Raw genomic sequence first — 12,558 nt, forward strand, 5'->3', positions numbered from 1 at the left:
ACACGTCTGGAATGTGGTCTTGACAGTAAAAAAAAAAAATTAAAACAAGGTGATAAAATGGTGTGGGCACTGGGATTCCACAATACTTAACAGACTGCTCAACGAGTGTACACACAGCTAAAAGCACAAGCTGCACCAATGTAAGTATGAAAAACCTAATGTCTGGCTGAAATTTCAATACATTTCTATGTACTTATGTCTCTTTTTTTTTTATTGCAGCATGTCTTCATCTGGTGACGAATATGTCCCCGGGACAGGGCAAGAGGCAGAAGAAGTGAGTACCATGCTTCCGTATGGATTGGTAAAAATATACACATGTGGTTAATTTTTTTTGTTTAATTTTCAGACCTCATCCTCCACCACGCCACCACCACCGGAGGAACGGCAGGAGCAGCAAGGCCAAGTGCGGGCGGGAAGACGGGATGTAAGTACAGACGGACTGTTTTTTTTTTTACTTAATTTCTATGCTGGTTTATTTTCTATTTTTTTGGAACTGTATTGAAAATTCTTTCAGGTGTTTATTTTTTCTATGTTTTTGGTAAATTTTTATTAGTATTTTTTGGTAATTTTTCTTGTTTTTTTTGCTGCTTTTTTGGTTACAGATTTTTTTTAAACTTAATTTCTAGGCTGGTTTATTTTCTTTTTTTTTTTGGTAATCATTTTTTAAAGTATTTTTTTTTAATTTTCATGGTTGTTTTTTTTGGTGTTTTTTGCTTTTTTTGCATTTATTTTCATTTAAAACAAAAAATTTTTTCATGGCTTGTGTATCAATATCTAAAGATCAAAGTGTGTATGTGTGTATGTATGTGTGTGTGTGTATGTTTGTTTGTATGTTTGGGTATATGGGCACGGGACTATGGGATGGAGGATATGTATGATGGGTATATGGGCACGGGACTATGGGATGGAGGATATGTATGATGGGTATATGGGCACGGGACTATGGGATGGAGGATATGTATGATGGTATATGGGCACGGGACTATGGGATGGAGGATATGTATGATGGGTATATGGGCACGGGACTATGGGATGGAGGATATGTATGATGGTATATGGGCACGGGACTATGGGATGGAGGATATGTATGATGGTATATGGGCACGGGACTATGGGATGGAGGATATGTATGGTGGTATATGGGCACGGGACTATGGGATGGAGGATAATTATAATTTTCTATAACTAACCACAGTTCTACTATGCCCGGGCAGCGCCGGGCTCTTCAGCTAGTTTTCTAGATTTTTCATTTTAAAATCTTTCAAAGATTAATGTTTGTCTTTCTTTTCTAGGCTCCACAGCGGGAGGAGGACCTCGCTCTGGACAACGACGAGCTCATCCATCTAGTCCAGGAGCAAGTCCCGTTGTGGGACACCCGTCACCAACTGCACTCGGACAACGTGGTGATCCGGCGGCTCTGGAACGAGGTGGCCGAATCGCTGATGGATGGCTGGGACAACGCCTCTCCCCGGGTCCGCAAGGATTTTCGTAAGCATTTAAATGCAGTGTGATGCAGCAGTGATCTTGGCCGGGATCACCCAACTGTGTGTGATGCTATTAACTCCATGGAGTTTCTATCATCACACACAGTTGGATGATCACAGCCTCCAGTGCATAGTCTTACTTTTTTTCTTTTTTTTTTTTCCCCACAGTGAACAAAGTCAGAACCCGTTGGCGCTTGATGAAGGACCGCTTCAACAGGGATATCCGTCAGGAGAAGCAGATTCGCAGTGGTGCTGCGGCAAGGACCGGCACGAAGTACAGATACCATCGTGCCTTGGCATTTTTAAGACCGGTCCTTGCCTCCCGAACGTAAGTATTTTCTAGTTGTATTGTGTTTTATTCTGTGCTTTTCTATTCCACAGGAGTTGGCGATTGTTAATTTATGGTAGTAATTTCTTTCTTTTCTTTTCACAGCACCTGGAGCAGCACCCTGCAACCTGGGCCCGAAGCGGTCCTTCATCAAGCTGCCCTGGACCCCTCCCAGCCATCCATCAGCGAGGAAGCACCTTGCAGGTTTGCACCACAGTCATCTGGAGACCAGGAAGCTGGTCGCTCAGGTGTTCCCCTGTCCCAGGTCTCTGCCACTGGTTTTGCAGGCACTTCCCGCCAGCAGCGGCAGAGGACCTCGGACAGGCCTCTCATGCCCGAGTTCGTTGAATTGAGCTCGGTCTTTCAGAGTAGCCTCAAGGCACTCTCCGATAGACTTGAGAGTGGTTTCCTCCTTTTGGACCAACGCTACAAGTCTATCGAGGGTCGCCTTGAGCGCCTGGAAGTCGACCTCGCCAGACCAGCGCATCATTTTTATACACAAATAGCTCGGGACACGGCGGAACACCTTACCCCTGACCTCCAGTTGACTGTCATGCAGGCCTGCAACAATGCTTTTATGCAGGCTATGCAGCAGAGTAGGATTATGCAGCAGTCAGCGGTGGCATTTCCACCGGTGCCACCCCTGACTCGTTTTACAGCATTACCTACTTCTGCTGCATATCACTGCACAGCCATCACACTTCCAAGCCTCGCCGGACACCAATATACCGCCCCAAGTCCGAGTGCAGCTGGACACTTACCCGCCAACACCATGCCAAGCGCTGCTCCTGCCTGGCCCACCACTGCTGCCGACACCAACACTGGATGGCCCATCGTCACCACCCCTGCCTGGAGCGCCGCCACCACCACCACCAGCGGGAGGACCACCCCGGTATGGACTGCCACAGCCACCATGCCTGCATGGACCGCCACCACCACCAGCACCACCACCTCGGAGCAGCATCAGCTGGGGGACCCGCATTCAATATTTACGGCCCCTGCCAGGACATCCACCACCACCAGCATGCCACAGCAGGTACAAGATCCTGGCAGGCGGTCCACAAGCGCCAGGCGGTCCCCCAGCTCCAGCCGGTCCACAGCCTCCAGGCGGTCCAGAGGCTCAAGGCGGTCCAGAGGCTCAAGGCGGTCCCCCGGGGTCTAGCCAGTCCTCAGGCTCTAGCCGCTCTAGACAGGACAGCAGCAAGACGACGGGCCACCTTCATAAAAAAACAAAGATGAGGACTCTGACCCTCCCTCCTCCCTCACCTCCCACTTCACAACTTTCCTTGCCTCGGCTCCCTTCCCCCACTTCTTTGGTTCCTCCTTCCCCTAGAACCCCTTACTCCACCCAAAGCCGTTCCTCATCCCTCCACACCCCCCAGTTTCCACCAACTAAGTAAAATAAATGTTAAAGTTTTATTTCAAAATAATGTTTGGTTATTGTGTCTTTCGCCGCCTGCACACACTGCGCCGTACACTATGGTTTGTTTTTCTTTACTTTATACCGGATGGTCAGCCATCCAACTCTGAAAGGGATACTATATTTCAGATTTTTCTTTTTTTTATTTTATATATATATATATATATACATATATATATATATACACCCATATATATATATATATATATTTACATATATATATAAAAACCAGGGGAAGAGTCTTGAGGAGATCATTTGCATATTCCCAGTGCCTTCTGGGATAAGTGAAGAGTCTCCGCGAGCTCAACGATCACTGGGTTTTGGCCGTTGCAGCTGAAAAGAGGAAATCGGAAAATTTTGGCTCATCTTTCATCGTTTTTATGAAATCTCAAGATGGAAGAGGCCAGGAGCCATTTGGTGAGCTGCATTTCTTGCTACATGTTCACAGATTTACAAGTGGAAAAGCCAAACTTCACATGCCACAAATGCAAGCTTGTGTCCCTGTTGGAGGAAAAGTTGCAAAATCTCGAAGAGAGGTTAGCTACGTTGAAGATCATTAAGGAAGGTGAAGAGTTCTTGGACAGAGCAGAATTATCTCTTCATGTTACAGAAAGAGAAGAAATTCGAAGTGCACCTGAAGAAACAGAGGAATGGAGACATGTGACCCAGAGAAGCAGGAGAATCAGGAGGCAGTCAGCACCCATACTTTTCAGGAACCAGTACCAGGCTCTCACGCAGGAAAATGATGAAGAAATACATCAGGATAAGACTTTGCCAACAAACAGCAACCTTGTACGCCTTCAGAGTCCTCCTGGATGGAGAAAGAAAAATGTTGTGAAGAAGAAACGGAGAGTGGTGGTCATGGGGGATTCCCTGTTGAGAAGAACAGAGGCCGCTATCTGCAGGCCGGATATAACTTCAAGAGAAATGTGCTGTCTTCCAGGTGCAAAAATTAAAGATGTGTCTGACAGGATATCAGGATTCTTCAGACCTACAGATGACTACCCATTCCTGCTACTACATGTGGGGACAAATGACACCGCAAGAAACGACCTGGAAACCATCTGCAGAGACTTTGAAGACTTAGGCAAGAAAGTGAAAGAACTGGGAGCGCAGGTGGTCTTCTCTTCCATCCTCCCAGTGGATGGCCATGGAACAAGGAGGTGGAATAAGATTCTGCAGGTGAACAACTGGCTACGTCGATGGTGCCGTCAGCAACGATTTGGATTTCTGGATCACAGAGTGAACTACTTATACGATGGACTACTTGCTAGAGATGGGGTGCACCTTACGAAGACTGGAAAGCATGTATTTGGAAGTCGCCTTGCTACACTTGTAATGAGAGCTTTAAACTAGAACAACATGGGAAGGGAAGCAAAAGACCAGAAAAAGCCATACACCTGACAAATGCTATTGAGAACTCTGCTATTAGAAGTGGAAAGGAAGAACAAAGGCGAAAGAATCTAATTAATAAAAATATTGGAGAAAGAGAAACCAATCACAAACTAAAATGTTTCTATACTAATGCACAAAGCATGGGCAACAAACAAGGAGAATTGGAACTACTAACACAGGAAAAGAAATATGATGTCATTGGAATCACTGAAACTTGGTGGGACAATACACATGATTGGAATACAAGACTAGAAGGATACAACTTATTTGCAAGAAACAGACTTGATAAACGAGGAGGAGGTGTCGCATTGTATGTTAGAAACGCGTATATCTGCACAGAGATTGAAACTTCAGAGACTGGGAGTTCTGTGGAAACTGTTTGGGTAAGAATACAAGGACAGAACAATGGAAGGACACCATTGTAGGCATTTACTACTGGCCGCCTGTGCAAGCTGAAGATATGGATGAACTCTTTATGCATCAAATGGCCAAGTTCTCCAAAAAATATGACATAGTTGTCATGGGAGATTTCAACTATCCAGACATTTGTTGGGAATCTCTCTCAGGCAAAACTAACAGGTCAAGGAAATTCTTATCCTCTCTTGCTGACAACTTTATCTTCCAAAAGGTAAGAGAGAAAACAAGGGGAACTGCTACCTTGGATCTAATCCTTATAAACAGGGAGGAAATGGTTGAGGAGGTAAAAGTGGCTGGGACCCTAGGAGGTAGCGACCATGCTATTTTAGAATTTTGGATAACTAGAGGCGGAATACCTGTGAAGACTCAGACGTCAAGGTTAGATTTCAGAAAGGCAGATTTTAAGGGATTCAGAAAGAGAATTGGAGGGATCCAATGGCTGGATATCCTTAAAGACAAAAATGTCCAGGAAGGATGGGAAATCTTGAAAAATGAAATACTCAAAGCACAGTTGTTAACAATTCCGAAAAGAGGGAAGAATAGGAAGCATTTAAGGAAACCAGGATGGATGAACACAGAACTTAAGCACATGCTAAAAAGGAAGAAAAAAATGTTTATAAAATGGAAAGAGGGAGGCATATCTAAAGAAGAATATAATGCTGTCTGCAGAACCTGCAGGGCACAAATCAGATTATCTAAAGCTGAAAATGAATTGAGGCTTGCAAGAGATGTCAAAAGCAATAATAAAGGATTTTGGGGATATGTCAAAAGTAAAAGAAAAGTCAAAGATGCTATAGGATTTTTACAGGATGAAAATGAGGAAATGGTAAGACAGGATGTTGAGAAGGCTGAACTTTTAAATTCCTATTTTGCATCTGTTTTCTCTAAGAAAGGAAATGTAACATCAACTGTTATTCACTGTCCTATTAAGGGAATAGAAGAATCCAGGATATCTATAAACAGAAAGATAGTGAGGAAACACTTAGCTAACCTAAATGAATTCAAGTCTCCAGGTCCAGATGAATTACACCCCAGAGTACTGAAGGAGATAGCAGAAGAAATTTTTGAACCCCTCTCCATAATCTTTGAAAATTCTTGGAGAACAGGAGAAGTGCCAGAAGACTGGAGAAGAGCATATGTTGTTCCTATCTTCAAAAAGGGGAAGAAGGTAGACCCAGGCAACTATAGGCCGGTGAGTCTGACTTCTATACCAGGAAAGATCTTTGAACAAATTATTAAACAACATGTATGTCAATACCTGGATAAGAATGAAGTGATTAAACAGAGTCAGCATGGGTTTGTAACTAATAAGTCATGTCAGACTAACTTAATTTCCTTCTATGACGGTATCACTGATTGGGTGGATCAAGGAAATGCTGTAGATATAGTATATCTTAACTTCAGCAAAGCATTTGACTAAGTCTCTCATACAATCCTTATTGAAAAAATGACTAAGTATGGAATGGACAAGGCAACTGTTAGGTGGATTCATAACTGGCTTAGTGATCGGACTCAAAGAGTGGTCGTAAATGGCTGCACATCCAGTTGGAAGAATGTCTCAAGTGGGGTACCACAGGGCTCTGTCCTGGGCCCTGTATTGTTCAACATCTTTATCAACGATTTAGATGAAGGAATTGAGGGTAAACTGATTAAATTTGCTGATGACACAAAGCTAGGAGGGATAGCTAATACTAGAGAAGAGAGAGAGAGGATTCAAAAAGATTTAAATAAACTGGAGAAGTGGGCAGCAACTAACAGAATGGTTTTTAACAGGGAGAAATGCAAAGTACTACATCTGGGCAATAAAAATGAAAAAAGCATATATAGAATGGGAGGAATAGGGCTAAGTGACAGCACATGTGAAAAAGACTTGGGTATACTAATAGATCACAGACTGAATATGAGTCAACAGTGTGATGCAGCAGCAAAAAAGGCAAATGCAATTCTAGGATGTATTAACAGAAGCATACAGTCTAGATCACGTGAAGTCATTATTTCCCTCTACTCCTCTTTGGTCAGACCTCATCTGGAATATTGTGTCCAGTTTTGGGCACCACATTTTAAAAAAGACATCAACAAACTGGAGCAAGTTCAGAAAAGAGCGACCAGAATGGTGACCGGTAGAGTTGAGCGACTTTTGTTTTTTTAGGGTCGCGTTTCGTTTCGTGAAACCTGACTTTTCCAAAAGTCGGGTCGAGCAAGATCGTCCGATTATAGGGAAAAGTCGGGGTCGTCCCGAAACACGAAACCCAATGTAAGTCAATGGGGAATAAAAGTCGGCAGTGAGAGGAGGACAGGAAACACACCTACAGTGCCCATTTGAATGCCAAAAGCATCAATTCTTCTTACTTAAGCTTGTCAACCTTAATTAACTTCATAATACAAGTTACGCACTGAAAAATGGGGGTTATTTGGCTAAAGTTGTGGGGGGGGGCTGGCTGCAGGTTTTCATGTGCCCTGGGCGAAAGAGCGCCCCTTTAACACATACCACAACTCATCATGCTCCGATACGGCAGAGAAATAGCGGTATAGTACAATGAAAAATACCTCACTTTTTACATCTCATGACGAGGCCCATCTATTTCTCCATACAAAATCATTGGTCCCATATAATGTTTGAAACAGTATATGATGAGCTCCACATAATGCTACAGTATATGTTGGTCCCCATGGATGAAGCTCCACTGTCTTATGGGCCCAAATAATGCTCCAAACATAATGGGCCCCATTTCTAATGCTCTAGTGTATAATGGGCCCTGTAAATGCTGCTCCAGTGTCTGATGTCCACCTTTGGAATGTTCCAGTGTATGGTGGGCCCCATCTATCATTCTCCAGAGTATAGTGCTCCCCAAAAATTGCTGTCCCAACATTGAAAACAATCAAATAAGTCTCCTCGCTAGGGAATCCCTGTACTTGTCTGGACTCCTCGTCGTCCCCATCTTCCATCTCACTGCACAGTATTTCAACTTTGCAAGTGCTGTGATCCTGAGCAAGCAAGGGGGGCCCACTCGTTGGCGACGGCACTGGCACAGGGCCCCTGATAGTACGGTGGTGTGTCTGATGGCGGGTGGGCCGAACCTGCACTTTCATCTGCAGCTTCCTCTTTGTCACCGTGTAAGATGGAACTGTATATGGGAAGGGTAACCTGAGTTTCATCAGGGTCAGATTCAGGTCGTGTAGCGTGCGAGGGGAATGTAGTGGTCTGGGTCAATGTACCAGCAGATTCATCGAGCAGTGGCTGGGCATCAGTGCACTTGTGTCGCCCCCAGGAGTACGGTCGCCACAGTGGCATTACCTTCTTCTTAGGGAGTGTGATGTCATGCTTGGGAGCAACGAACGATCTCTCTAGCAGGTTAACTGATTGGGCGGCGTTATTCCCACGAGTCATGACCCTCCAAACAGCGTTCATGAAGGCAAAGTGTTTGTTTTACGTGGGCAGTATGGTTGCAAAGCTGAACCTTAAAGGAATGTCCAGAAAGGCACCACCAGGAGTGGAGCCTACGGTTAAATTCGACTCCACCTGGGAAACCTCAACCATGCCAGCTACAGAACAGATGCACACATTGCAAGCTTAATTCCGTTAACGAATGAGACTCCGTCATGCCCCGCGGTCCGAGTCCGGCTTACTAGAGGGACACGTGAGGCTTTGTCACATGAGATTGGCCAATAACTGGTGTGTCATGCCCTTACATGTCCGTGGCTGCATGTGCGCTACACTGAAAAGGCCAGCGTTTGTCGCTTACAGGTGCAGATAACAAGCTGAACAACGTTAGTGATGGGGATCACTGATTACAATTATTACCCGCGAACAATGATTTCCCAGTAAGTGCAGGTCAACCGCAGTTCCGGAATTAGGCCTAACCGTCATTCCTGAAAAAATGAAAAACTTACGTGTGCAAACCACAGGTGCTGTAGCTTGCTTAACAGCTCGCCAGCCGTTCTCACGCCCAGTATGGATTACACGTGATTGCACAAAGGTGAGAAAGGGTACCGTATCCCAGATAACATGTATGGATAGCGTACACATTCAAAATATATGTCTATACATCAGGAGGCAGGCTCAGACGGTGTTAGGCCCAGTATGGATTGCACGTGATTGCACAAAGGTTAGAAAGGGTACCGTTTCCCCAGATAACATGTATGGATAGCGTACACATTCAAAATATATGTCTATACATCAGGAGGCAGGCTCAGACGGTGTTAGGCCCAGTATGGATTGCACGTGATTGCACAAAGGTTAGAAAGGGTACCGTATCCCCAGATAACATGTATGGATAGCGTACACATTCAAAATATATGTCTATACATCAGGAGGCAGGCTCAGATGGTGTTAGGCCCAGTATGGATTGCACGTGATTGCACAAAGGTTAGAAAGGGTACCGTTTCCCCGGATAACATGTATGGATAGCGTACACATTCAAAATATATGTCTATACATCAGGAGGCAGGCTCAGACGGTGTTAGGCCCAGTATGGATTGCACGTGATTGCACAAAGGTTAGAAAGGGTACCGTATCCCCAGATAACATGTATGGATAGCGTACACATTCAAAATATATGTCTATACATCAGGAGGCAGGCTCAGACGGTGTTAGGCCCAGTATGGATTGCACGTGATTGCACAAAGGTTAGAAAGGGTACCGTTTCCACGGATAACATGTATGGATAGCGTACACATTCAAAATATATGTCTATACATCAGGAGGCAGGCTCAGACGTTGTTAGGCCCAGTATGGATTGCACGTGATTGCACAAAGGTTAGAAAGGGTACCGTATCCCCAGATAACATGTATGGATAGCGTACACATTCAAAATATATGTCTATACATCAGGAGGCAGGCTCAGATGGTGTTAGGCCCAGTATGGATTGCACGTGATTGCACAAAGGTTAGAAAGGGTACAGTTTCCCCGGATAACATGTATGGATAGCGTACACATTCAAAATATATGTCTATACATCAGGAGGCAGGCTCAGACGGTGTTAGGCCCAGTATGGATTGCACGTGATTGCACAAAGGTTAGAAAGGGTACCGTATCCCCAGATAACATGTATGGATAGCGTACACATTCAAAATATATGTCTATACATCAGGAGGCAGGCTCAGACGGTGTTAGGCCCAGTATGGATTGCACGTGATTGCACAAAGGTTAGAAAGGGTACCGTTTCCCCAGATAACATGTATGGATAGCGTACACATTCAAAATATATGTCTATACATCAGGAGGCAGGCTCAGACGGTGTTAGGCCCAGTATGTATTGCACGTGATTGCACAAAGGTTAGAAAGGGTACCGTTTCCCCGGATAACATGTATGGATAGCGTACACATTCAAAATATATGTCTATACATCAGGAGGCAGGCTCAGACGGTGTTAGGCCCAGTATTGACTGCACGTGATTGCACAAAGGTTAGAAAGGGTACCGTATCCCCAGATAACATGTATGGATAGCGTACACATTCAAAATATATGTCTATACATCAGGAGGCAGGAAGACGGTGTTAGGTCCAGTATGGATTGCACGTGATTGCACAAAGGTTAGAAAGGGTACCGTTTCCACGGATAACATGTATGGATAGCGTACACATTCAAAATATATGTCTATACATCAGGAGGCAGGCTCAGACGGTGTTAGGCCCAGTATGGATTGCACGTGATTGCACAAAGGTTAGAAAGGGTACCGTATCCCCAGATAACATGTATGGATAGCGTACACATTCAAAATATATGTCTATACATCAGGAGGCAGGCTCAGACGGTGTTAGGCCCAGTATGGATTGCACGTGATTGCACAAAGGTTAGAAAGGGTACCGTATCCCCAGATAACATGTATGGATAGCGTACACATTCAAAATATATGTCTATACATCAGGAGGCAGGCTCAGACGGTGTTAGGCCCAGTATGGATTGCACGTGATTGCACAAAGGTTAGAAAGGGTACCGTATCCCCAGATAACATGTATGGATAGCGTACACATTCAAAATATATGTCTATACATCAGGAGGCAGGAAGACGGTGTTAGGCCCAGTATGGATTGCACGTGATTGCACAAAGGTTAGAAAGGGTACCGTTTCCCCGGATAACATGTATGGATAGCGTACACATTCAAAATATATGTCTATACATCAGGAGGCAGGCTCAGACGGTGTTAGGCCCAGTATGGATTGCACGTGATTGCACAAAGGTTAGAAAGGGTACCGTATCCCCAGATAACATGTATGGATAGCGTACACATTCAAAATATATGTCTATACATCAGGAGGCAGGCTCAGATGGTGTTAGGCCCAGTATGGATTGCACGTGATTGCACAAAGGTTAGAAAGGGTACCGTATCCCCAGATAACATGTATGGATAGCGTACACATTCAAAATATATGTCTATACATCAGGAGGCAGGCTCAGACGGTGTCAGGCACAGTATGGATTTGATGGCCCAGACTACACAGCGGAGGAGCAGGGAGAGGTAAAGATTGCAAATGCTGGGGCCCTGCCCAAGCAAGGGGGGCCCACTCGTGGGCGTCGGTACTGGCACTGGGCCCCTCATAGTACGGCGGTGTGTCTGACGGCGGGTGTGCACCACCACCGTCAGAGACACTTGAGTGCACTATGAAGGACCCTGTGCCAGTGCCCGCGCCCAAGAGTCGGCCTACCCACCTGTCCAGGGCAACGGCACTCGAACGGTGTCGTGCGCTAGGTGGTGACCCCGGCCATGGGGGGGGGAGGCAGCACAGTTAGGGAGTTTTAGAAAGTGGCATATGTTGATGTTGGACATTCAGCTGATGCAAAAGGTGAAATAGGTCAAGTCCCAGGAAGAGGTGGACCAAAGCAAGCCATTTTTCTGTCACCCTATGTGTCATCAGGGGAAGGTGGGACAAAATCCTTGGAAACCCATGCGTGGTTCATTTTAATGAAGGTTAGATCATCCACATTTTGGGTTGACAGACGGGTCCTTTTTTCTGTCAGGATTGATCCAGCTGCACTGAAGACTCTTTCCGATAGCACACTTGCAGCTGGGCAAGCGAGCTCCTGTAAGGCATATTGTGCCAATTCAGGCCAGGTGTCCAGTTTAGCGGCCCAATAGTCAAAGGGGAATGACCTGTGTGGGAGAACATCGATATGGGAGGAAAAGTAGTTTGTAACCATAGTTGACAACTGCTGTCTCCTGTCACTTTCCATCGATGCAGTATTACCAGTTGTGTGAGCGGTACTTGAAAAATCAGTCCACAACATTGTCATGAAACCCCTGTCTCCAACGCCACTTCTGCTGTGTGCACCACGAACACCTCTGCCAAGCTGCCCCCGGCCCGTACGGCTCGTGTGAGAACCATCACCGCTGCTGTGTGCTGGGAATGCCTCAAGCAACCGATTTACCAGAGTTGCTTGTTTATTAGCCAATATTAGGTCAAGGTTCTCCTGTGGCATGATGTTTTGTAATTTGCCTTTATAGCGTGGATCCAGGATGCTGGCCAACCAGTAGTCGTCATCGTTCATCATTTTGGCAATGCGGGGGTGCCTT

The 12,558-nt window shown here is 45.3% G+C and overlaps 1 protein-coding gene across 1 annotated transcript; it reads left to right on the forward strand.

Annotated features, from left to right (window-relative positions):
• Nucleotides 1-1,666: 1,666 nt before the first annotated feature.
• LOC141098267 (uncharacterized) lies at nt 1,667-3,197 on the forward strand. The gene is made up of 2 exons (XM_073585902.1): nt 1,667-1,812; nt 1,918-3,197. Exons 1-2 carry the CDS (start codon nt 1,682-1,684, stop codon nt 2,972-2,974), a joined length of 1,188 nt encoding a protein of 395 aa, XP_073442003.1. The 5' UTR covers nt 1,667-1,681; the 3' UTR covers nt 2,975-3,197.
• The last annotated feature ends 9,361 nt before the right edge of the window (nt 3,198-12,558 follow it).

Source organism: Dendrobates tinctorius, unplaced genomic scaffold (assembly GCF_039654945.1).
Source record: "Dendrobates tinctorius isolate UK_male_01 unplaced genomic scaffold, ASM3965494v1 ptg000089l, whole genome shotgun sequence".
Lineage (NCBI taxonomy): Eukaryota > Metazoa > Chordata > Amphibia > Anura > Dendrobatidae > Dendrobates > Dendrobates tinctorius.

Bases quoted from the DNA above. Each gene is read 5' to 3' on its own strand.
- LOC141098267 (XM_073585902.1), top strand. From the start codon at position 1,682: ATGAAGGACCGCTTCAACAGGGATATCCGTCAGGAGAAGCAGATTCGC. The intron at 1,813-1,917 runs GTAAGTATTTTC...TTCTTTTCACAG, and splicing joins CCGGTCCTTGCCTCCCGAAC to CACCTGGAGCAGCACCCTGC.